This window comes from Siphateles boraxobius, unplaced genomic scaffold (assembly GCF_051911475.1).
Source record: "Siphateles boraxobius isolate OS27281-9 unplaced genomic scaffold, OSU_SipBor_1 47, whole genome shotgun sequence".
In the NCBI taxonomy this organism is placed as follows: Eukaryota; Metazoa; Chordata; class Actinopteri; order Cypriniformes; family Leuciscidae; genus Siphateles; species Siphateles boraxobius.
The window spans coordinates 1032222-1058879 of NW_027509108.1; the positions used below are offsets into that span (position 1 = coordinate 1032222).

The 26658-nt window shown below is 39.7% G+C and overlaps 1 protein-coding gene across 1 annotated transcript; it reads right to left on the bottom strand.

Annotated features, from left to right (window-relative positions):
• Positions 1–443: 443 nt before the first annotated feature.
• c3a.6 (complement C3a, tandem duplicate 6) lies at positions 444–26647 on the bottom strand. The gene is made up of 41 exons (XM_077201353.1): positions 26553–26647; positions 25956–26151; positions 25632–25800; positions 25450–25523; positions 25050–25138; positions 24823–24905; positions 24153–24240; positions 23921–24023; positions 23723–23843; positions 23188–23303; positions 22674–22820; positions 22179–22382; positions 21543–21734; positions 21200–21352; positions 20992–21121; positions 20845–20916; positions 20519–20713; positions 18973–19087; positions 18714–18805; positions 18474–18613; positions 17332–17544; positions 15919–15979; positions 15733–15819; positions 15451–15654; positions 9276–9351; positions 9035–9194; positions 8380–8469; positions 8147–8303; positions 7097–7260; positions 5841–5996; positions 5659–5718; positions 5495–5585; positions 5354–5402; positions 5121–5211; positions 4573–4653; positions 4078–4183; positions 3020–3109; positions 2838–2918; positions 2666–2749; positions 1169–1304; positions 444–1012 (listed from the first exon to the last, which is right to left on the bottom strand). Exons 1-41 carry the CDS (start codon positions 26624–26626, stop codon positions 871–873), a joined length of 4932 nt encoding a protein of 1643 aa, XP_077057468.1. The 5' UTR covers positions 26627–26647; the 3' UTR covers positions 444–870.
• Between the last annotated feature and the right edge of the window lie 11 nt (positions 26648–26658).

Consider the following 26658-nt stretch of genomic DNA (forward strand, 5'->3'; position numbering starts at 1 on the left):
TATATATATATATTTTTTAAATCTATATTATAGCTCTAAAGGACTTGTGTGTCTTTCACCTTAATCAACCTTATTTAAATTATGAATTTTAAATTGAATACTGAATGCTGAGAAATACTGAGTTGTTTGGGGAGTTGTTAATTGTATATTTAACAATATTATTACAACATTATTTTCCTGTTGTCTATGTAAAGCTGCTTTGAAACAATCTGTATTGTAAAAAGCGCTATTTAGCCTAAATAAAGGTGACTTGACTTTAATCTCATGTAACTCTGCAATTATTTTACTTTTCAAAGGTCTGAAAGTTCAGAAGTTGATGCAGATATTCGGTTTAGACGTTGATCATTATGCATGGTCTGTCTTTCACAGCCACTGCATTTTCCTGTTGTGTGTGTGTGTGTAGGTCAATACATAATGTCTGGTTTTTCAGCCAAAGAGATGAGAACGGAGAACAAATTAATTTTATTTGGCTAAATTGTTCAAAGCTCAATTAACTTTAGAAAGTACAAATGATACAAATAGACTGGGGCGAGTTGTCACATGAGGAAAAGCTGTCATTATGACTAGATCACAGTCTAGTACCGTTACACTAATGTGTTTTTACTATAGCAGTGGTTGGAGATTAAAACAATAAAAAAAATTGTCAATACAATAATTAATGTGAATTCAAAGCAGATACCCTGCAATTGGGGCGCGTTGTCACAAAAGTAAAATGTGTTAAATTAACTCAATGTAAAATGTGTGACACCTTGTCCCAGTTTTCCCTATTACAGAAAGGTTAGCGTCAGTACATTGATCATTTATTTCAGTAAATCTGGAAAAGAAATAAAATAAAGCAAAGTCCACAGATTTCACACGTGATTAGGATCTTTATGTTGTGCATCCGAAGTTGAAGAGCTGGTGAGCAAGTGCAGCAATGCCGACGTACTTGTCTTTGTATTTTTCAGTTTGGGCCTCCTCTTGTGTCGGCCAGTATTCAATCCAGGTCTGCTCACCCAGGTTATACCTCAGTCTAAAAACAAACACATAAACACATCAAGATCGATCCATACTGAGTGTGTCAACTCTAGTCTCATAGATGACGCAGTTTGGAGCGTTTGAAACTGAACTCGAGTTCAGACCAAACAAGTGAGAGAGATTGTCCTTGTAATGTTCATAAAGCTCCTACCTTCCACCAATCCTAGGAAGTGATGTGGTTTGGCCCATGATCAGGTAGGTTTTGCCTTCTTCAAATTCAAGAAACTCTCTACAGTAAGGATGAGCCAAGAAAGACCTGGTCTGCCCTTCCACAGCTTGATCAGTCCCTGAAAACCATACACTCTTCACTGTGTTGTAGATTTAGTAATAGGAAAAGAAAAACAGGCTTATGGCACTTAAGAAGTTTAAATATGTTTGCTTTCTGTATTGCATTCATTAAGCTTTACATTCAATGACTTTTTCATAATAGAATCTATAGCCCTATTCGCACGGGATAAGTATTACCTGGTGACCTCTAGTCAATTTCTAAATCACACGAGGTCCCCAGATAGTACCAATCCCGTGCGAATAGGACTTATGCTGATTCATTATCAACAATCATTTTCATCAATCATTATCATCATATCACTGACCTTAAAGATGTTCTTAATTGTAACAATTAAAAATAAAGTGATGACACACTGAGTTGTGCCATCAAAAAAAGTTATTTATGTTTTTACATGCCAAGCCATTTTGCATTCTGTTCAATTATTATAAATATAAAATTATAGAGGTCAATGGCGACAGTAGGTGAGTTTCCATTACAGATTTGCGCGAAACTTTTGCGATTTTTTCTAAATGTCGACAAAAAACTATTGCGAAATGATGATGTTTACATTAACCGATGTTATGTGACTAAATGTTGTTTTCTCCTTTCGCGAGAAGTCATTGCAAAAATCATGGCGAAGGATGTTGGTAGGTTTATGTATATCCCAGCCACCGCACTGGCCATTATTATTACTCAAAGGAGACTTATGTGTGTTATCCAAGCATTAATGGTAAGGAAAGACCCGTATACTTGGAGCGGCTGGTGTTTCTACTTCAAGGTCTTGGTTGTGGGATTTCTTTGAGGTTTAGAATGCAGTATTCCTGTAATTCTTTTGTCTTTTTTTGATTTAATAAAGAACTCTGTCTCGTATTCTGTCCAAACACACCGCGTCTTCTACGTCAGGTGACCTGTAAATGCGCAAAAACTGTTTCAATTGCAGTTTTGCGAAATATTTCTTTTTAGAATTGCCTGAAAAACCACCTCTTGTGAGCGTAAAAACTTTTCAATTTCAATTTGCACAATTTGAAGGGTAATGGAAACGCGGCTAGTAGCTGAATCAATTACTAATAAAAATATGAGAAATATTGTAAAAGATGCATTATTTACAAATTCGGGCATACTCCTTCGCCCTATATTTGCATATCCATACTCTCAGAACTGAAACTATATTTCCAATCCCCCTCATAGTTGATTTTACTGTGACTTTTTTTCTGCAGATTACAGTGCACTTCATAAAACATCATACCTTCTAGAAACAAGTGTTGCAAATTAGCTTTAGCTACGAGCACTATGATACACGCATCACTATGATACTGTTGTCACAGTTTTTTCTATGCTTATTGTATCTGTCCCTATACAAATAAAACATTAAATAAATACCTTCCTTCAGCACTTGTTCAATGGTCATGTTGTAGATGTCTGCTTGCAGTGAAAGCTGCTTTCCCACCACCCTGGTTTTATAAACTATAAGAGAAGTGAGTAACACCATATAAATCCCAGCTCTTCACACAGACAAACACATTTACAAAAGCAGAAAGCTGTGTGTGTTTACCGTAGTCAACTCCAGGCGCGCAGGCCTTATCAGCACGCTGCGACTCTTTAATGTGATGCTTCTTTTGGAGACTGCAGTTCTCTGTAAATACAGACAGGTTTATCTACAAACACGCACACAGACACACACCAGCCTCACAAATCAACTCAAACAGTGTGTATTCAGTTCATAGACGCACGTACCTTCGGCACACTCGCACAGGTCTTCATGGCAGAGTCTGTTCAGTGCACCGTCTCTCTTATGAGGATGGAAGAACTTCACACAACGATCATCTGCGTGTTAGATTCAAGTCACCATGAAACTGGCAATTCTTGTTTTTTTATGGAATATTGCATTATGCCTTTTACAATAAGTTGACCTATTATGCTCTTTTACAAAGATTTGAGTTTGTTTGTAGGCTCTACTAGAATAGGTTTTAATGCTTGAATGTTCAAAAAACACATTATTTTCCTCATATTTTCCATTGTTGCGGCTCCTCTCTTCCCAGTCTGTCAGTAACGCTCTGTTTAGTTCCTGTCTCTATGAAGCCCCTCCTTCTGAAAAGCACACTGTGCTCTGATTGGTCGACTGGAGCAGTGTGTTGTGATTGGTCGAGCGCTTAGAGAGTGTTTGGGAAATGTCCCGCCCCTTACCATAACCACCAGTTTCAGCACACTACTAACTCAACCAGGCCCCGCCCCTTTATTCTGCATGTTAATTATTTAAATGAGGCATATTGTGACATGTTCCTTCCCTGAATAAAACTCAAGATTACAATGGAAGTATTTCAGGGAGTTCAGAAACACTGACACTGATATAAAGAAGAACTCCCGCTGGAGGGACTTTTGAACTTTGCAGAGCTTTTTCAGACAGCAACATTACACACTAAAGAAAATTTTAAATGTAAAAAAAATCATAATAGGTCCCCTTCAAATTCATGTGCCTCAATCTTTAATCAGAATAAGTTTTCCTGCAACTTCATCTCTTCTCTGATAATATGTTTACTGGGACGAGGGCGGGGCAACCTGTCACTCACATGAGATTGACCAATAGCAAACCACAACCATTCAATCAATTGCCTATGGACAAAATTAAGTCCCACCCACATATTATCCTGTTCCAGAAGCTGTTTCACTTGGGTATACGTCTCAATAGTGAAACTTATGTTTAATGATTTGTATACAATATGTCTTTTCCACTTTCTTGCACTGTTTTCACTGTAAGCTGTGTATCGTGTGTGTGTCCATGTGACATCATGCACCTGGAGCGTTGTACTCGTACACAGTGACACCGGCGGGCTGCAACATTCCCACTTCATTGATCTTATGCATTCTGAAAGCAATCCTTTCCCTCTCTTTATGAGAAACCTAATGAGACACACCGACAATTATTATGACACTACATTCAAAAATCACTTTTACATTTATGCAATCCAAGTATTTCCATACATGGGTAATAACTTTCTCAGCCATCATTTTAAAGAGAGATTCATACAAGTCATACTGCACCACCACACAAGTGAATGTTATAAAGAAAATATTAACAAGTTTAATGTGTATAAATTCAATGCATATCATTTTGCATTGATCAAAGTTACTTCAGCCAAATTGTGTTAATGTCACTGTTATGTTATTTATGGAGTCATACACATCATATCATCATTTCATTCTGGCTACACATTAATTTACACAGCAGTTTTACTAGATGTTCACATGTTTGGTGTTCAGAGTCTCTCGCTGGTGTTAGTTTTCAGTACCTTATTCAAGAAGATGATTAGCGATCCACGCTCCATGTTCATCTCAAATCTCTCAATGTACTTCTCTTTCCCTTTAGATAACTAATGGATTTAAATCAGAAAAGTTCAAACACTGAGAAAATGATCCATTATAGAACCACATCCATAATATTACCAGTCAAAACCGAGAATTATATATTATATAAAGGTGTGGATGAATGAAATTTGATTGTGGCCCAGTGAGTTTCAGGAAGCACCCAGCTAACAAAAATATGTTCTTAGAACTTTTTGCTAATGTTCCCATTAAGGGGGCGTTTACATGACAGTGCTTTCACGGAAAACTTTTTATGTGTTTTGGGAATCATTTATATAACAATGGCATTTTGAGGGCCTGAAAACACACATTTTCGAAAACGATACCGTTATCGTCTCTGTTTAAACTACAAAAACATGAATTTGTGAAAAACGGTGACGTCATGCGCGTGCGTGTTATGTGTTCAGTCTATATGCGTGTAGTGTTTCTTTACAAAGTGACAAGTGGTATTATTTAATTTCTGAATAATTTTTACCTTTGAAAGATCAGTATCATCTACTTTAAATCCTGTCAACAGGCCAACATCCAAAACAGACATGGCAGCATCTCTCGCTGGGTTCTTGAAACTGCACAGATGGATTAAAACACATGTGATCTAACTTTCCATCATGCTCACATGCATCTGAAGATGCAAATCTAACATTTTTACCACTGACATACAGTACGGATGGACGGATCTGCTTTTACTCTACATGAACTTTTACTCACTAGGTTTCAATGGTGAGCAGGTAACTTTCAATGGCTCCTGGATGTGACACTGCATCCAATGCAGATTGAGAAGATATAACACTGTTATACGTCACTAATAAATGAAGAAGACATGAATACAGAAGAACTGATGAATCCTACCGTCATGCTGTTTCTCCATCTTCACACTGAGATCAAACGCATTACAGTCATTTTCTCTCTCTTCAGGCAGGGCATAATACAGAGAATACACCTGAGGACAGATCAAGCTGTAAACCTTTTTAAATAACATGTAATTGAAGTCGTGAGCGCTCACGAGTGCTCACCGAGAGAGTGGCCATCCCGTTCCCATGAGCAGTGACGTTGAATTTCTGTGTCAGTTTGACCTGTTGTGAGAACATTTTACATAGTCCAATTATGTTGCATGATTTGAAATCAGAGAAATGCATAAGAATTGAAGGGCAAAAGCGAACTGTGCATGTCTGTTCACTCATATTTGTTCGTTCACCTTGTCTGACCGCGTCACATGCGTGTTGGAACGAGTGAAAGTCCATCTGTTATGTGTTGTTCTTCCCTCCACAGAGAGTTCAATGTTCAGATTCACTTCCTGCTTCTTCGCTTCTGTAAGATATTCAGCCACGGCCTGGAAAACGATGATGTTCGCCTAAGAGACGAGGAAGAAAAATATACAGCATTCCCTTATTCATGAAGCAAATGCTCCAGTGTTTTAGACCTGGGGTTTTAAATGGGGTCCAAGAAAACATTTTAAACATGAAAATTAATTAAAAAATAATTCATACAAATTATATAATAGTATTATTAGAATATTTTAGAACATGTAATGGTAACACTTTCCAATAAGTTCCCATTATTGAATATATTAACTAGCATTGAGCAATACATTTGTTACATCATTTATTGATCTTAATTAAATAATTAATATAAATTAACTAATATTAAAAAAACTATAACAGCTACTTAAAATTTTAATAATGTAATGTAACTATTGAAATGATCATTTACTAAAATATATAAATGCTTTGTAAGTGTTTTTAACTGTTAGTTTATTTTAACTAATATAGCTATTTATTGTTAACAAATTAAATCTTATTATGAAGTGTTAGAAAATAAATAAATTACCGTATATAATAAAATAATAATAATATACAATAAAGTTTATTCTGCCTTCTGAAGACTGATCTGTAGAGATTAATGACAGTAAGAAAAAAGGATAAAGTGTTGACTTAATAAAGTAATTATTTTTTATACATTTTTAACATTGGGAAAGGGGTTCGTCGCAAAGGCAACATCATATTTAGGGATTCATGACATCGAAAAGTTTGAAAACCCATGTTTAAGACCATCGATGAACTGGTCATTAAAATGGTGCACTGTTTATTAAACCTTTCACACATATGTTTAAAATATTCTGGCGTGAGTAACGATGTTGCCTACACCGTGTTATCCTCTTTTTAAAATTTGCACCCTGTTGACTTAAATGGGGCAAGTTTTAAACCTGCTTTTAGCCTCTTAATATCCTCGTTTTCGTCAATTAGCGCTCGTTCCTGTTGCGTGTCTTAAACTGACAACCCGCGTGAGCGTTGAGTCTGAGCAGGAAGGGGCGGGAGAAACAACGTTCTCCGATATTTTGAATTTTGACTGCAGTACCGATTTCGACCACTAGGTATGTATGAAGAATGTATGTCAGCACCTTTAAACCTTGTCAGCAGGTTTATTTTCACGCAGTACTGATCATCTCTGTACCTGTGTGGTTCCACTGGCTCCATAGTGAGATCTCTGTGCTCTCAGCCAGCGTACAGCCGCTCCGGCGCGCTCGAAGTCCTTCACCTTCACCAGCGCAATAAGTGCATAACCTGTGGCCTCCAGAGAAAGCTCACGCTGTCCAGGAACTTGCCAAAACCGACCGACTGTTCAGAAGACACAAATGGAAAAGGTTGACATGGTGTGACATGGACATGACACATGGTGTTTTTGAAAATGTCACAATTTGTTATTTTCAAATCGATTAGTAATTTGTTTGCCATTTCTGTTTAGGTTAGCAAGTCACCATGAAATCAAAATTTCTCGCAGTATTTATTATAAATGATTTATCCGTGTGCAATAAAAAAAAAAAAAATCATGTTCCCTCATAATCTAGAATCAAAATAACTTCCCCTCCCACTTGCAGCTTCTCTTATCTGATGATGAGGGCGGGGCAATAACCTATCACTCACATCAGATCCACCAATAGCAAACCTCAACCATCCAATCAATTCCCCACAGACAAATTCAAGCCCCGCCTACATTTGTTCTGGTTTGAAAAGCCGTTTCACACGGATGTACATCACAATATAGGGAATAAAAGACTATCAAAACTTTTTATTTTTATTTTATTCATAAAATGTCAAAAACAACCAGCCACTGTTCACTTCCCCTATTTTCTGAGTGTCAGTTGTGTTTTTATCATAAAATAATCATTCATAATAATCAATCATTCATAATCAACTGACACTTAATCAGAAAAAACAGAAAGTGAACAGTGGCTGGTTATTTTACATGTCAATCAAACAGCTGATTAGTCCTTTCTGCAACACACTTATAGTGTGTAAAGGATTGAGGGAGAAACTGAAAATACAAGTCCTTTACTCAGAATTTTATTAGTATTTTTAGTTGTTATTTGTACTTTATTGTCCATCCATTCTCCAATCCACTTATCTTATGTAGGGTCGTGGGGTAATTTACTGGGTTTATTTATTCACACATTTTGAATAGTGGCTGTAGTTGCGCTGTTGATTTAACTGTAATGTCACTGACCTTCGTTCTCGGTGGAATGACTCATCAGGATGTCTTTATTGAGTTTTCCGGCATGGACCAAAGCGTAAGAAGTCATAGCGACAGCATAAGTGCTGGTCAGACTGTGAACTCTCAGAGTCAGGTAATTAACGGCTCTGTTTATACTGCTCTGAAGACTCTAGAATGGAGAAAGAGACTCACTGAAAATCATGTGACGTATCATAGAGCTGTTTGTTTCCAGGAATCGGACTTACAGATTCAGTGCAGATCTTACTGCACTCTTGCAGTGCAATCAGAACGAATGCGGTTAGAGAGGCGTCACTGTCTTTCCCCTGTACGTCACCCTGTAATTAACATACAGTCAAATAAACCAGATCCCAAACAATTGTTTGGAAAAAAAAAACTTAAACATTAGTGTGCCTACTGCAGGATTTAACAGCATGTTGATGTCTTTCTTTAGAGCTTTTCATTTTATGACCTCCAAATCATTTAAAAGTTATTATAAATTTAAATTAATGACACCCCCGACCCGTCACAGGATAAATTATTTTTTCTGAAACATAATGGACATTTCACTGCAATTTCAAGTGATGTATTGTGTTTGACAGCCTTCTCTGGTGGAAATTACATTTTTGGAAAATAAATGGCTGACTTGGTCTGGCAATTTATGTATTAAATAAGAATTATTATTATAAAATATACATTATTATATTTGCTTTAATGTTGTTAATAATAGTAAAAAAAATCTAGATAAATTCTAAATGTGTTTTTGACAATGGCTGCAGAGGAATAGTAACCTTACTAGTACAGAATATATCAAAATTAAACTGAGATAAAACAGTGTTATTAATAGCAAAACCTTGTCATGAAATACAATTGATTTGTTTTCTTAATCCAAATGTAACTTACAAGCATCTCCTCATGTATAACAGCGGCGTCTTCTTTAAACATGCCGTCTGGCAGCTGTTTGTTTGTGGCCAGCCACTTGAGAGCGCTGCAGATCACATTCTCCTCTATGCTGATCAGATCGCTGGCCATCGCAAACACTTTCACCACATATGCCGTCAACCTGTAATGACCAGAAAAGAAAAGGTAAGAAACGACATGTAACTAATTGGGCAGATAAATATGGCAGGAACGCTCATCTCACCATGTGCTGCTAGTCGTGCTCATCGAGGCAGCGAAGGACCCGTCCTGTTTACGGAAAGTTAGCTCTCGCTGATAACCTTGACACGAATGATACAGTAAATAACTTACGACTTCATAGCTTTTGTCAGCATAATAGAGAATATTCTGTTCCCCTTCAGGGACTACCGCTGCGTGAAATCGCAGTGGGAACGCGTCTGAAGCATGAATGAAATCAGTCAATGGAGAGAATGAGCGTACGGCGAGTGACGTCATCGACCAGGAAGCTATAAATATCCCCTGAGTACACAATACGCCAGCTTTAGTTACTTCAGCAGCTCTGTGTGTGTCTGAATCTGTCGATTGTGTTTGTCTGTTTTGTCAGGAGTTTTCACTATATATATTTTATATAAAAAAACCAATATGAGCGAGCAGTATAAGAAGTGTGTTCCCCCCTGCACTCGGTACATCACGGGTGGGGATTCACACGAGCTAAGTGTGGCTTGTTTGGGAGTGCAGCAATGCCCAGTCGGCTCTCGAGGGAGTCGATTGTCAGCATTGCGAGCGTTTTCCCTTGAGAACTCTGCGCTCGCGGCGATCGCTCTTCGAGGAGAGTGATTTGCTGCGAGCTCCCCGAGGCTCGGGTCCCGCTTCTGTTGAGGCAGAGTGGCGGCGCTTGTCTTGGGGCTCGCAGATGGATCTCGCTGGCGACGTTGAGACGGGCTCCGCCCTATCTCAGCTATCTCCGACGAGATCTAGTGCCTCTCACCCGGCTCTGGAAGCACGCGCTGCGGCGGTTACTTCTGCCCGGGTGGAGGCACATGATGATGTTGAATTGAGATTTTCCAGTTCTGAGGAGCTGGATGTCGAAAGTTTTGCATCAGAGAAAACTAGTTTATCACATTATACTGCAAATGAAGAAGGTTTGATGGATGTATTATCTCGGCTGTTGAAAAGCTAAAAAAAAAAATAAAATAACAGTATCGAGTGGCCAGCTGATAGACAGGTTTCTAGAATTAAAAGCAATCTAGATGATAGATTTCTGTCTGCACGACCTCAACCTTCTAGCCGGTGCTTACCGTTCTTCCCAGATCTTCATGCTGAGGTTTCAAAGACCTGGGTTAGACCGGTTTCAAGCAGAATTTACACAAATCAGTCCAATGCTTATGGTAACATTGTTGGTGCTAAATCTGCTGGTTATGTGACGATACTGTAGTCGGAGGAGACGCTCGCGAGCTATCTCTCTCCTGCTTCATCGTCTTCACTTAAAGCACCGGCTCTTCCACCAAAAAATAAATAAATAAATAAATATATATACCTCTGTGCTGGTGGGGAAGGCTTACTCGGTGGCTCGGCAGGCGGCTGCATGTTTGCATACGATGACTTTTATGCAGGCTTTTCAGGCCGACCTGCTCAAAGGAAATCTGAGGGGGGTCCCCGCCGAGAGAGACTTGCGTTCACCTCCCTTAAGGGTGCCCTGTCTCTCCCGGCGCCCTCAGGGGCCCGTCCTACTAACCCTGCCGAAACAGGGCGTAGAAGGGTCTGGCGAGTGCTTTCCCGAGGGACGCTCGCCGCCTCTAAGGAGGGTTCTAGTGTGTTCAGACCAGTCGTTCCCTGCCGGTGCGCCATTACAGGCACTGTGTCTGTCACGCAGAATGTTCAACCAGAGCAAAGTCTTTCGTCGAGTTCGTCTTCCAAAAGAGCACAGCAGAAGCGGAGTGTCACGTCTCGTGCCCCCCTGCAGAGAAACTGGAGGGACGAGGCGGGGCGCTCTCCGGCGCGGCCTTCTCGGGGCAGGACTGATCTGAGGACAGTCATTGTCGCCAGAAAGGCCGCGTCGAAAAAGTCCTGACGGGCTGAACGTCAGGACTCTGAGGGTGGTCCCCATCGGGAAAAACTTGAGTTCACCGAACAAAAACACGGTGCCCTGTCTTTCTCGATGCCCTCAGGGGTCTGTTATACTAACCCTGCCTATACAGGGCGTAGAGAGACTCGGCGAGCGATTTCCCGAGGGACGCTCGCCCCCTCCAAGGAGGGTTGTGGAGTGCTCAGACCAGCTGTTTCCTGCCAGTATGTTACAGGGCGCTGTGTCTGTCACTCGGGATGTTCATCCGGAGGCCAGCCTCGAGAGGCTGGTTCCCTTAGTAGAGTTCCTGGCGGAATGGGTCCCCCACCATGCAGGGAGTTAGGATACTACTTCATCGAAAAAAAAAAAAATCCTGACGTGCTGAACGTCAGGGTTCTGAGGGTGGTCCCTATCGTGAAAGACCTGAGTTCACTGCACAAGAACACGGTGCCCTGTCTTTTCCGATGCCCTCAGGGGTCTGCTCTACTAACCCTGCCTTCACAGGGCGTAGAGAGACTCGGCGAGCGATTTCCCGAGGGACGCTCGCCCCCTCCGAGGAGGGTTGTGAAGTGCCCAGACCAGCTGTTCCCTGCCAGTACGTTACATGGCGCTGTGTCTGTCACTGGGGATGTTCAAATCAGATCCGAGGACTGGTTTGTCATGATAGATCTAAAGGACGTTTACTTCCATGTATCTATCCTCCCTCAACACAGGAAGTTCCTGAGGTTCGCTTTCGGGGGCGAAGCGTACCAATATCGGGTTCTTCCGTTCGGCCTAGCACTGTCACCCCGAACATTCACGAAGTGTACGGATGCTGCTATAGCCCCGCTGAGGTTACAGGGCATCTGCTTTCTGTACTATATAGACGATTGCTTGATTCTAGCTCAATCGGAACAACAGGCGGTTCGGCACCGAGATGTCGTTCTTGCTCATATCAAGTGACTGGGGCTGAGGCTCAACGCCAAAAAGAGTGTTCTTTCTCCATTACAGAGAACCACTTTTCTAGGTGTAGTGTGGGATTCAACGACGATGCAGGCACGATTGTCACCTGCTCGTATTGCTTTGATTCTCACTGTTGGCGGTGTTTCAGGCTCTGAAACACTTCCTCCCAGACCTAAGGGGCCACCATGTTCTTGTCCAGACAGACAACACATCGGTGGTTTCTTATATCAACCATCAGGGGGGTTTGCGTTCTCGCCCGCTTTACAAACTGGCACGTCAGATCCTTCTATGGTCCCAGGGGAAAATTCTTTCTCTGAGAGCTTTTATCTCCCGGGGTATTTAAATCAGGGGGCAGACATCCTGTCAAGACAGGGGCCGAGGCCCGGGGAATGGAGTCTTCACCCCGAGGTGGTGGAACTCCGATGGAAACATTTCGGTCTTGCCGAGGTAGACCTATTTGCTTCTCGAGAAACATCACACTGCCCGCTGTGGTTCTCTCTCAGCCATCCAGCCCCGCTGGGGTTGGATGCGATGGTACATCCGTGGCCGAGGTCACGCTTGTACGCTTTTCCCCCGATCGCTCTGCTCCCAGGAGTTCTGGAGAGGGTTCGCCGGGACGGGCTCAGTCTCCTGCTAATAGCCCCGTTCTGGTCGGCCCGGGTATGGTTTGCGGACCTAGTGTCTCTCCTCAACGGCTCTCCCCTAGAGATACCGATCAGGAGAGATCTGCTCTCTCAGGCGAGTGGGTCGATCCTTCACCCCCGTCTAGAGCTATGGAGGCTGTGGGCTTGGCCTCTGAGGGGGCCCAGCTCATAGATTCTGGTCTCTCGGCTGAGGTCGTTGAGACCATCCTCCGATCCAGAGCTCCCTCCACGAGGAAGTTATATGCCGCGAGGTGGAAACTTTTCACCTCTTGGTGTGGAGAGCGCCAGCAGGACCCAGTTAACTGCCCGGTTGGTACAGTCCTGGATTTCCTGCTGGATCGTCTCTCCACAGGGTTATCCCACTCCACACTGAAGGTGTTTGTGGCGGCCTTAGCTGCTTACCACACCCCTTCAAGTGGAGGTTCCCTCGGGAAACACCCACTTATGTCTCGCTTCCTTCGTGTCACTTTGAGGCTGAGGCCTGCAGTTCGCACGAGGGTACCAGCTTGGGATCTGGCCATCATCTTAGAAGGTCTCTCCCTTGCTCCTTTCGAGCCCATCGAGGAAGTTTCGGAAAAGTTTCTTACTCTAAAGACTATCTTTCTTCTCGCTATCTCATCTCTAAAAAGAATTGGAGATACTCAAGCACTTTCGGTGGCTCCCTCGTGCCTGGAATTTGCTCCTGGTTGGTTAAGGCCTTTCTCTTTCCGAGACCAGGTTATGTTCCTAAGGTTCCAACTGTTTCAGTTAGACCTACAGTTCTGCAGGTTTTCTGTCCTCCGCCTTTTCTGACGTCAGACCAGGAGAAAATTAATTTGCTGTGCCCAGTTTGGGTTTTGATGCTTACGTCCACAGAGCTGCCCTGTGGAGGAGATCGGAACAACTGTTCGTCTGTTTGGGTCACCTAAGAAAGGGTGTCCTGCATCTAGAAAAAGGATGAGCAAGTGGGTGGTCGAGGCCATCCCACTTGCTTATGGTTCGGCCCATCAGCCTTCACCTTTGGCTGTAAGGGCTCATTCCACCCGGAGTATGGAGCTTCTCTTCAGGACGTTTGTGATGCGGCAGGCTGCTCCTCACCGCACACTTTCATTAGATTTTATTCCCTCGATCTAAGCTCCACTCCCGGGGCTCAGGTTCTCTCGTCGGTTTGTGTCTCCTAATGACACACGACGGGGATTTGGTCGTATGGGGATGTGGGTATTGCGTTCCCACTGCGATTTCACGCAGCGGTAGTCCCTAAAGGGGAACGTCCCGGGTTACGTATGTAACCCTAGTTCCCCGAAGGGACGGACGCTGCGTGTCCTGCCATACTCTCGGCATCCCCTTGGGTCGCTGCTTCAGTAACTTTTAAGCTGGCGTATTGTGTACTCAGGGGATATTTATAGCTTCCTGGTCGATGACGTCACTCGCCGTACGCTCATTCTCTCCATTGACTGATTTCATTCATGCTTCAGACGCGTCACGCTGAGGGCGTTCCCACTGCGATTTCACGCAGCGTCCGTCCCTTCGGGGAACTAGGGTTACATACGTAACCCGGGACGTTTCTGAAGGATCTATTAAAGGGGACCTATTATGCAAAATTCAATTTTACATGTTTATTTTTTTACATTATTGTGTGTCTGCAGTGTGTGTACACAACCACCCCACTCCTTTTTTATATTCCCCATAAATCAGAAACCGTGTCTCTCCTCCAATCACCTGACTCCATTCTAGTGTGCAAGCCCACTTTCAATGATGCAATCAGTTCCTAGTGGACAATAGAAGCCCATTTCCACCAAAAAACATGCTTTTGAAAAGAATCATACTTATGACATACTAGTCGAAATAATGATGTATTAAGTCCTAATTATAACATAAAAGTCAAAATTCTGACATTAAAAATTGAATTATGACATATTTGAGATTCGAAAGTGAAAATTATGACTTTCATAATTTTATGGCATAAAAATACCAAGTACTATGACATACAAGTCATAATTATGATATGAAAAGTCAAAATTATGGCAAAAGTAATAATTATGAATAAAAAGTCAAAATTGTGAGATACTAAGTCATTTGAGATAAGTTGAAATTATGACAGTCATCATTTGAAATAAAAAGTAAAAATGATGACAATAAAAGGCGAAACTGACATTATAAAGTCGCCTTTGACATAAAAAGTTAAAATTATGACACTGTTATACTTAAAATTCGAAGGTCGAAATGGTGACAGCCATAATTAATAAAAAGTCAAAATTCTGACATTACAAAGCCGAAATTATGAGTCATTATGGCATAAAAAGTAATAAGTATGACATACTAAGTCTTAATTATGAGATGCAAAGTCAAATTTATGACATAATAAGTCATATTTGATTTTAAATGTCAAAATTATAACATCTTGTCACTTGAGATATAAAGTCGAAATTATTTCAGTCATAATTTTGACATAAAAGGTAAAAATTATGACATTAAAAAGGCGAAATTGCGACATTCTAGAGTCGAAATTTATGAGTCATAATTCATTTATATCTCAATTTCAACTTTTAAAGTCATAATTTAACATAATTCTGACTTAGTATGTCACAATTCTGACCTTTTTTTGTCATAATTGAGATCTACTAAAGCATGATTTTTTTTTACTTTATTTATTTTTTGTGTGTAAATAGGCTTCCATAGGATAGGATTCCATCTGTTCTGGTTCTATGCCCCGCCCTTCATTTATACTCATTAAATATCATGTTTCTCTCAGAAATGCATCAGATTAAAAGTGAGAGTGATCAGCTGACCTGTGCTGATATGGTTAATGGCTTCATTACGCCGGTTCATGCCCACAGTCTCCCACTGCTTGGTGCTGTCCAGATAATGAGTGGCAATGACAGGTAGAGTCATATAGATCATAGTCTCCTCTCCATTACCTCTGGGCCGGACAATAAACCGCCCCATGAAGTCTCCACTGATGGGCTGCTCGATCATCTTACTGAACTCCTGACCTTGAGGAACACACCGCGGTCAGGACTGCATGAGCGGATGGACAAGCAGAATAAAGAAGCATTCAGATTCCTCCTTACTCTTGACTGTGATGTACGTGTTAGCGGGTGTGTTGGGGACCTGAGTGTCTGGTTTGAGACTCCTGACAGTCACTTGTTGTACTCCACCTGTCACACAGATTCAGATTGAAATAAGAAAAGGGGGATTTTGGGATATTTCAGAGGGGCATTTTTGAATATTTTGGAGGAAAGACTCCAATAACTCACCCATCTTAGCAGGATTGAGCTCGACATTTTTCTCCTGTATCATAGTGAGCACACCCTCAGACTGAAACAAAGAGATTGGGTCTGATCTGTTTAGGGTGATTGAATCACATAATGAAATCAAGCTTCTATAATGACAGTAAATGAATGGTTGTCAAATGTATTGAAAACCAAACAATATATATGTCTTAAAAACTTAAAATTAAAGCAATTATCATATAATGCATGGTCTTTAATAATGTTTTCAAAATGTTAGTTCAAAGACGCTTACATCATTCATGGAAAGTTTTTTTCTGAAACGTTTTAGTTTGACGTTGGTCTAATGCTTTTTAACTCTGGCCTCTGGTGCAATATGCATGTCGGTCAAAAATGATTTTTTTAAAATTTAAATTAAATGAATGTACTATATTTTAGTGTGATACTGTTATTTATTTAATATTTTGTATTTTTAGGGGATTTAATGGTACTAAATTATATTTACACAGTATTTTTAATCCATGAATTAACTCTTTGGGCATAAACTTGAAAATTAAATTTCCAACTTAAACTGGCGTAAATCTTTAATGCTTTTAAACTTTTCAAAGACGACACTTTGCATATTATTGCTGAAGTGAAAAAAAAGTTTTAAAAAGTTAACTTAAAAAAAGTTACAGAATTTTATGTTTATTGTTATGAATAATGCGCAAAAATGCTATTTTAAATTTTTATATGAAACATATTTCAAAAACACGTTTTACTCTAAAACTACAAGAAAATCAAAGCCATAAATCTAAACAAGTTGTGTTCCAATTTTGAGCTTGGTATCTCAAAAATAAATTGCTTTCAGTAAGATTTTGTTTGGCCACAGTACCAAAAATTTTCACTAGATGAAATTTGTCTCCCATTCATTTACAATGTGGTCATATTTGACTGCGGGGAGTAAAAGTGTGACTATTGTTTCAGGACCATTTAACCTTTTCGAATCATGTCCCATGTCCCCCATTAAAACCTTTACCAAGTTCCGTGCCATTCCGATAAAGTAAAAAAAAAAAAACTAAACGTAAAATTTTTCGGTCAAAAATAACCGAAGAGCATCAGAGGGTTTTAACGTTACTACTTGTTTCGGAATGTTTAGAGAACGTTCAACAGTAACGTTTCCATAATGTTTGCACAATAAAGTTTCCTTAATCACATACTGTAACCAAGACAAAAAATATATATTTTTAAAGCATTTAAAAAAACGAACGTTTTGAATGTTCAGGGAACATTCAGAAATAGCGTTTCCATTTTTGGGTCTGAAATATAAATGATAGCAATATAAAGTTGAAATGTTTTTGTTGTTTTGAATGCTGTAATTTAGCATATTTATGGGATGCCAACAAAAAAAAGAGCTCAGCTTTGTAATTTTATCAGTGAGCAGAAGGGACGTTAACTCACCACCACCCTCAGGATCTTCCTCACTCCATCACTGTAGACAGAGTCATACGCCGCAGCCTTCACATCGATCCAGTGATTGCCCAACTCCAGGGGAATAATCACATACGGGACGGACCTGGAGGACATGGACTCGACCTCCACTTCTGTTTGGTAGGAGCCCTTTCTTCTGGCGGAGCTGCAAATGTGTTCAGTCTCGATGAACTCAAGCCGTGCCTGAAGGAGAAGCCAACAGTTGGACAAATGCACCCATGTGTTACTGTGTTGTGTGTGAAAGGTTTTGAATGTGTGTGCTTTGTGTGAGATTTACCATAAAGTCTCCCTGTAGTCAATCATTTTATCCCTTAAAACTCATCTTTGATCACCAAAATTACATATTTAAACGTTTTTTCCTTGAGACAAATTTCTTCATGACTTAAAATATCTTGAATGTAGCTCTACACCCTTGCCTCATTTAGTATTCTCGGTTCTAATATGCAAATGAGCCCTGCCTCCAATCACTCACTCAGCTCAGAGATCCACTGGTTGACGATCACTTGTGATCTGATTGGTTACAAGGTAGTTTGTGACGTCAGAAACACCTGAGATTTAAAACTGTGTTTTTAAAACTGTCTTTGGTTCACTGCAGTTTTAAGGAGAAAATACTAGTGTTGACTTATGAATCTGCACTTGGTTTGTCTTAAAGCATATTAAAAACACCACACAGACATATAAACAACATTAAAGCTTGAATTTCCCTACAGGGGGACTTTAAAAAATAAAATGGTGCCATAGTTGTGGTTAAAGATAACTTGTTTGCTTGTTACCGAAAAACACTCAAATTTTGGAAGATTCAGCCCCTAGTTCTAGTCCTTGCTGTACTAGCCTGGGGTGCGTTTCCCAAAGCCAACTATGGTCGCAAGTTCCGTCGTTACCAATAGAGTTCAATGGAAATTGCGATCAAAGTTGGCCAACGATGCTTTTGGGAAACGCACCCCTGGTCCTTTCAAACAACCATGTAAAACCTGTGAACTTGGACTCCCAGAAGTAATGCATGATTGAAACAACTCTAATTTGCCTCATTGGCACATTTATCCTCAAATTAATTGTATCTGACACCACATTGGGTGATTATCGAGGGCCAAAATGACTGTGTGACTGTTTACCCTAATTTTCTTCTTGGTGTAGTTGTGAAGGATGACCCTGATTTGTAGTTGCTCATTGCGCACAGCTGAGAACGGCACCTTCAGGTCAATGAAGAACCTCTTATAAACTATCATCTCGTATGGATCTGCCACACATATGCCTTTGGAGAAAAAGACAGCAATGGAGTATTAGCATGATGCTACAGGTCTAAAACGAGGTGAAAAAAGTGTATTATATAAGTGTACTTCATAAAGTTTTACCATGAGATTTTGACAGGCTAAAAGCGAAGATTTGCCAAGTAGTGATAGATTCTTTCAGGTAGATTCTGTCTCTTGTCATCGATGTTGTTTCACTAGGACAGGAGGAAATAGAAAATGGTTAAAATAGATAAAGAAAGAAAATACCCACAAAGGTTGACAGTGCATGTAAGACTATCTACAGATAATAAGTAACTAGTCACTAAAAACCATTTCCCATCGCTTCTGCTCATTTAAAACGAAAAATTTGTCTTGTACTCACCATAACTTATTAGCTGGGCAGAACGGCAGAATCTCCTCTGTCCAAAGCCAGCTCTCTGGAAACTGTGTACGTGATGTGATTTCATCAAAACTCTCATAATAGTCGCTGTCCTCACCTGTCCAGGTTAACAGAAAAATATATATATATATATACTGTGAGAAACTAGGAATTCACTTCACTCATTTAATCCATCATCAATCCTAGTGTTTCTTTAGGAAATCTATAAACGCAAATGAACAGTACTTCCAATATTACTACCTGCTCGAACCTACATGTTAGTAACAAATTTGCATAACACCACTGATTGGCTGCTTGCGAACAACATGTCTGCAGCCTTGCTGACATATAAGACAGATGAAGATCAGTATAAAGTTAAAAATACAAAGTTTTAATAACAATAATCCACAGGGCAAGACAGAAGATACTCCAAAAGAATGCTAACGCAAACGAGACCAGAACACCACTGAGTGAAGGTGAGGAACTAAAATACACAGCAAGAATTAACCAATTGACGAACAGCTGTGATAAGGACTAGTGTCCATGGAAACTGATGAGTGGCAAGAAAAACAAACAAAGGAACACATGTGACTAATGAAAACATAGTAAAAGTCTAAAAAAACCTGATACCATCACTACTGTTAGTATGACTGTGTATGAAGTGCTGCAGAAGATCTGGAGCTGAAATTCAGAAATGGTAAGGGTGTTTGGTTCCTGACACATGCTGTTAGGCCATCTGACTAATCAGAGTAGGCCAATCACAACAGACTGAGCCATCTGACCAATCAGAATAGAGTAGTAGAACAATCACAACAGACTGAGCCATCTGACCAATCAGAGCAGAGTAGACCAATCACAACAGACTAAGCCATCTGACCAATCAGAGCAGAGTGGACCAATCACAACAGACTGAGCCATCTGACCAATCAGAGAAGAGTAGTAGACCAATCACAACAGACTGAGCCATCTGACCAATCAGAGCAGAGTAGACCAATCACAACAGACTGGGCCATCTGACCAATCAGAAGAGAGTCGTCTCTTGGAAAGGAGGGGTTTAGAGAGAACAAATCCTTTATTAAACCATTTCAGAAACTGTGAGAAAAGAGCTGACGCTGCAATTAATATAATGAGAAAATAAAAGTTTTTTCGACCTTGGTTACATGTAAACATTTTGGAGTAGAAAATTAGGAACCTTTAAAAAAAAAGCATTATATAAGCAATTTGGTTGTTGTGGCTGATTTGTGTATTATTAGAATCCGGGTGTTTCTTTGGTCCTATTGTCTGTAATTGTTATGTATTGCGTGAGCTACTGGATGCTTGAATTTCCCGAAAGGGATGCATAAAGTAATTATCATCATCATCAACATCATCATCAACATCACTTTAACAACTGCAGTGTTTTATTCTAAATAATTATTTCATTATTAACCATTTTATTGCCATCTTATATGCATCTTGTAAAGAAAATGGGTTTGTTAGCCTGTGGAAACATGACACAGTGTTAAGATCATGAGTTTGACAATCAACTGAACAATATTTAAAAACGTACTCCGAGCCAGAATCATCTCCTCCTCTCCAGCTTCCATACTACGAGCCACCACGTCATTACAGCAGTGCAGGAAGGCCCGGACACATTCCTCTCCATCTACGATGTACATGGCTCTTCGTTCACAGGTGTAGCCGAGTTTATTATCCCTCATGCCATCCACACAGCACTTCCTCAGATCACCAGAGTACTGACCAGCTGAGAAGACAGAAGGAGAAGAACTAATGAAGAACGAGTAACTGGAGCTATTCATTCATCCTCTCTCTCCAAATAATTTCCTTTCATCCTTTACTCTCTGTCAAGGAAAAAGAAAAGCTCCAGCTTCTCACCCAGTATAGTGGTGACCTGCTGAGCACTCTCAGCTCTTCTTCTTCTCTTTGAAGGGACGGGACACTCTGGCACTAGAGGATGTTTAAATAACAGGCTAAGAGATTTGTACAGCTTTAGAAAACTGAAATAACATTATTTATATATACCAGTTCTGGTGTTGGTTCCTCCTGCAGTGCTGGACTCAAACATCAGACCTGAATCACTGAAAACCCCCATACTGTCCCTTCCACCTCCTGCCGTACAGCCGGTGTCATGCTTCTCTACAATGTCGTATATCTAAAGCAACAAACAGACCATTTATAAGACAATCAGAAGCGTTCAATGCCTGTTGAGGTGTTGATGTAGGACCTCCACCTTCATCTGAGTGAGTCTGTTCTGGTTCAGTCCATGCACAGCTTTATCCACCGCCACCAACCCAACTTTAGCTCCAGGATCTCCAGTTATCAGCAAGCTGAACTCTTCTCCTGGCTCGTAGATCGGTCGAGGCTCCTTCACCTGAACCTTCAGCTGTGAAACACAAGAAACACTAAGGACCCTCTGAAATAATCTAATGGACCCTAGTAGTATCTATTCCTGCTGATCCTGCATTAATATAATCGAACTTCAGACACCACTAATCCAAACGAGACACTTTTGAAGCTTAGTGTCAATTCTTGATGTCTAAAAGATCTATAATAATAATACGTGGTTGACCCACCATTCCCATGCACGTGTCCTTCACGTCGACCCAGACTGAATCAGACACCACCTCAGACGAGCCCACATGGTAATAAGCCACAAAGCGGAAGGACGGCACCATGTCTTTGGTTACAGGTAGAGACAGAGTCACTAGAGCTTGTCCTCTCCTCTTAAACCTGCTTGCTTGAACAATCTGACCTTTACTCAAGATCTGAAAATAAGAGGGAAATTTGACATTTAACCTTGACATTCATGCAGAAGGTTTTATTCTTCGAGTAAACTAATATGTATTTATTTTTATCAATGGATGTACAAACAGAAAATGGTTTTAGAATTTAACGTATAGTTCGTATTTTTGAGACTTTGGCACCTGATCAATTTGTGCTATTATTGGATTGTTGGTCTATATAATATGTACAATATTAAAATGCTTTTCTAATTCACTTTTCCATTAGATGGCACTTTTCAGAGCAAATTCATGCTCTGAAAATCCATGCTCTCGTTGTGACATTTGGTTTAAAAATCCATACATTTTTTTGTGACCGATTAATCAACAGCATTGCTACTGTGCTAGCATGTAGCAGTGGTAACAGGTTATTGATGCTTTATAATTAATTTCAATTAGGCCACAGACTGAAACAGGTCTGTCTCTCACCATGTAGGTGAAATCTTGATCTCTGACTCCTGGACTTCTGCCCAGGTTAAGATTGACTTTCATTTGATCACCAATCTCAAACACTGGTGTATCAATGCCGACGTGCAGGTAGTTGTTGGAGCCGCCTTTGGTCTTGTAGGCCTGAGCCGTCATCTTCTTCACTGCCTGCTGGCCGTCATCTAATTTTGGATCTTTGGTTTGTACCTGGAAGTGAAGAGATTGATGATTTGATGCTATTCTAAGCTAAAAAAAAACAAACATAAAATGTCAAGAAAAACGATCAATTAAAACAGCCTAAGCTTGTGTCCAAGGCTGGTCTCTATTGATTAGTGTTAAAGACCAGCTCAAGACCAGTTTGACCAGACTATAAGACAAGTTATACAAGCTTAATCCACATAAAACCAACAAGCAATCTTAGGCTGTTTTTTTTTTTTCAGTAAGCCTGAAACAATTCAAAATCAGTAGTTCATTAATAAACCAGACATCAGGTATTACAATGATCTCTAGTGCGGAAGATCCTTCGTGAGAATTGACTGTGAGCTTCGCAATGCCATTGGTTCTCGTTCGGCCTCTGACCCCTCCAGGATTGACCTCCACTTCCACATTTTCAGCTGGCATCTTGTCAGGGTCTGTTAGATAAACCTGTTAGATATGAAAACATCAATTACGTTTTTGCTAGACCTGAATGACTGTTTCTAAATGCCATTTAATTGTGTGTTCAAGTCATGTTGGATAGACGGTATTAATGAGTTTAAAGTACATGATTGGCACCACAGAATCGTAATAACAAGGGGGGAAAATAAGTCAAGATTTTCTGAGTTGGAGGCGTGACAATGATAACATGGCCGACAATGGATGAAAAACAACAAAAAAACATGGCGGACAATGGATGCACCGCATGTATTTGCTTGATATCATAATCAAACAGCAGGCCAATTAGTGTATTTTTCCAAATTTTTTATGAATATAGACTGCTTATTCTTTTTGCAAGAACTGAAATACTTCATACAGAGACACTGAAGGGCATCCCTGGTTTGAAGAATTGTGGTGTTCTTTCGAAGTGGATGGTGTACGGTGACGTCACAATCTGAATGCCTTTCCTCTGAGCTTCCACCATTTCACTGCCTGAAACACACACAAAATTGTGACTAAATTGCGCCATTAGTGCTGTGTTTTGTAAGACTTTTTTTTTCAGTGTAAAATTAAAAATAGTAGCAGTAGTTCTGAAAACCCCATCTTGAGATCCTTGCGTTCTGCTGTGCACTATTGAGAAAAGTCATTTATTAGACATTTTTCAATCAGATTTTATGAACGGCTTATAGAGTGTATTGCATTATTTAGTAAAAAATATGTTTATTTAAAAAATAGCTTCATTTTTAAACATATTCACACAAAATAAATGCATTACAGCCCTAATATTTACATAACACATTTTTCCATGAAATGCCACTTTTTAGAGCTAAATTCATGTTCTATTTTTTGTGACATGGCTCAGAAATGCATAAATTACTGTAGATTGGCACTGCACTTTTAATTAAACTTACCAGTGTCAGTTAAAACACTGGCTGAAATGTAGATTGATCGTCCAACCAGTTGACCGATATCTGGGAAGGTCTGAAGTATCGTCTCCTTTGTCAGCTTGGCAGTACCTTCTCCATCTGATATCTGTGTTTTATGTAAATGCCATCACTTTGGCTGCATCACTTTAATACATCAGGTGTGTTGTCATCTGGGAATCTCACCTGAACTCTTTGAAGTGAGGAAGGAATACTAGTTTTCCTCTCAACTTCCATCACACCAAACACCACAAACGCATGTCCGTTCACGTTGTTTCCATGCAAGTACCTAGACAAACAGACTTCATATGTGACATTGGGATTGAAGTGCTTTGATAAGTATACAACTTTATGGAGTAAACACAGCAAATGTGTGAGAAACATAGTAGATCAAGAGACAAAACCATTAAAGCCTTACCTGGCTTCAATGCTAACCCTCAAACTAGCATCTTTCACACCAAAGAACGACTGATTGGGTGATAATGTGACTTCATAAGTGGGGAGCACTATAACAATAAACCCAAATAACAATAATGAACACTAGAAAGATGATCATGTGCATGCTGTCGGTTCCAAAAGTCACATGTCACAAATCGTTTATGTAAGAGGAATAAGAAATATCTGAAAAATTAATATCAGTACCATTGTTTTCATTGTTAACTAAAACTATTTAAAGGATTTTCGGTAACTGAAATAAAGCTGATAAAATTAAATGAAAAACTTGAAGTCTAACTAAAACCTGAAATAAATATAAAGCTAAATGGCAAAAGCATGAGACAAAATTACTAAAACTTAACCTACTGTAAAATGAAAACTAAAATAAAAACAAAATATAATTCAAACTATTAATAGTACTACAATAGTATATAAATTCTACTAAAATAACACTGATCAAGTGCTGCTGTAATTAAAGCAAAACAGACACTTGCCAAAGACATTTTCAAATTCATGTGTTGATGATCTATTAAATAATAATAAAAAACTGAATGGAAAAGAGATGTATTTTCACAAGTGGTCCAACTTTATATATGCGGTATGTAATTTATTATATACAACAAACATATAATAAATATAGCTAAAGCTTCTACCATATTCTTTGACTTCGAAGTCAGCAGTGTAATTCTTTTGTGGCGTGTTTGCGAATCTTGTGACCACCTTCCAGATCCCAGGCCTACAAATATAAGCAGATCAAAAACAGATGTTTACAGACCTGCGAACCAATATCCTTTTCCACTCGACAGACAGACCGAGTGATAATCCAGTCGGTTAACTTGTGCCCAGTTACATCAAGTCTCAGTTTTGAGGATGAACGCACCTGGCAGGCTGAGGTACGGCATATTTTCCTGATCTAATCCCTTGTTGTGGAAATATGATTTCTCTCATAGTTGTGATGCCTTGAGGATCCTTCAAGAAAAGAAAAAAAAGATGAATAAAATATAATATTAATGATCATGAACAGCCAGAACAGATTGTGCATCATAAAAACAAGAAAAAAAAAATCCACAAATTGTGGTAAATAATAATATAAAGTGTAACAAATACAAACATACCATCATGGTAAACCACATGACACTAAATTCATTAAATAAACATGAATTTAACAGTAAATGCTATGATAAAAACCTCTTAGGTTAAGTTTTATGTTGCTTCGATTACTTTTTAAGTGCATAAATCATTTTTAGGAAAGTTTTAGTGCAGTTTTCTTTTAATAGTACCATGATTTCCACTGATATTCCAGCATGTTCAAGTGGTTTCAGACCAGGTGTCAGCGAGAAGATCCTGTACTGAACTGCAGAAAGGATATTTTATCTTTTTTTTTTTTTTTACAGAAGTTGTTTATTTTGTGCTTTGCATCATTACATTCAAGGGGGCATCTAATGTTGAAGCTGTTTCTTACCTGTGCTAGCAGGCGTGTAGATGGGCTTGTCTGTCTGTATAAATATATATCCAGACTGGAATGAGACCATGATCACTTTCTCCAGAGTGTGAGATGGAAATTGAGCTTGTAGATACACATACTGCTTCTCCAGAGGATCATCAGAGAAATAGTCCCTATCACTGGGAATCTGAACAGCAGTACATAAAAATGAAAGATTTACAACATGCATTAAAACAAACTAACTTTAAATAAAATAGAAGATTGTTCTAATATGAAGTTTGCCCTCTGATGAATGACACACATATGTTTACATAAGGACAAAGTATGTCAGAGTGGCATCACCTCTATATCTGTAAGTAACTGGTAATTGTTTTCTGCAGTCAGTGTCACTGTTTTGAACAGTATCTCCTGGTTCTTCTTTGGGTGGTTCTTCACTGAGATCCTCACGTTCAGGTCTCCTCCAGTGTAATCCTGAGCCTCCACAAACACGTTCTCTGAGGAACCCACTCTCAGCAAATTAGGAGCTGACAGAACAAACCTGAGGAGATCAAATGAAATAGCTGTAAATCCTGAACACATGATGGGCACTGGTCTAGTTGTCACTTTATTCCAGTGAATATTTAGCATGGTAGGTTTATTTTTTTAAATGCATTATCAGTATAGAAGGATAGCTTAAAATTTCACCGCTATGCAGACAAACAAAGATACCTTGAACACATTATAATTTGTGACAACATGCCCGAAAAGCATGGCACAGAGCTGTCTCATTATATGGGGCAAGTTGTCATAGCAAAACAACATTATTAACACAATCTAATGAAACACAAAACAGATCTAACTCAAAACTTTATAGGTACTATTTTAACGAACCTAAACAACCTCTGTCTCACCAAATAATAAGTAACCTATTCATTAAAATGGTGTGTTATTAATACTCACAGCGGGTCACACAGTGTGAGGAGGGGTGAGGAGAGAAGAACAACAGTCAGACACAGCAGCTTCACCTCCATCATGTCTCTGTGTGTGTGTTTGTGTGTGTGTGTTC

Coding starts and splice junctions, on each gene's coding strand:
- c3a.6 (XM_077201353.1), bottom strand. CDS start 26,626: ATGATGGAGGTGAAGCTGCTGTGTCTGACTGTTGTTCTTCTCTCCTCA. Junction 23,304..23,722: donor CAGTGTTTTAACTGACACTG/GTAAGTTTAATT, acceptor TGTGTGTTTCAG/GCAGTGAAATGGTGGAAGCT. Junction 17,545..18,473: donor ACACCAAGAAGAAAATTAGG/GTAAACAGTCAC, acceptor CTTCTCCTTCAG/GCACGGCTTGAGTTCATCGA.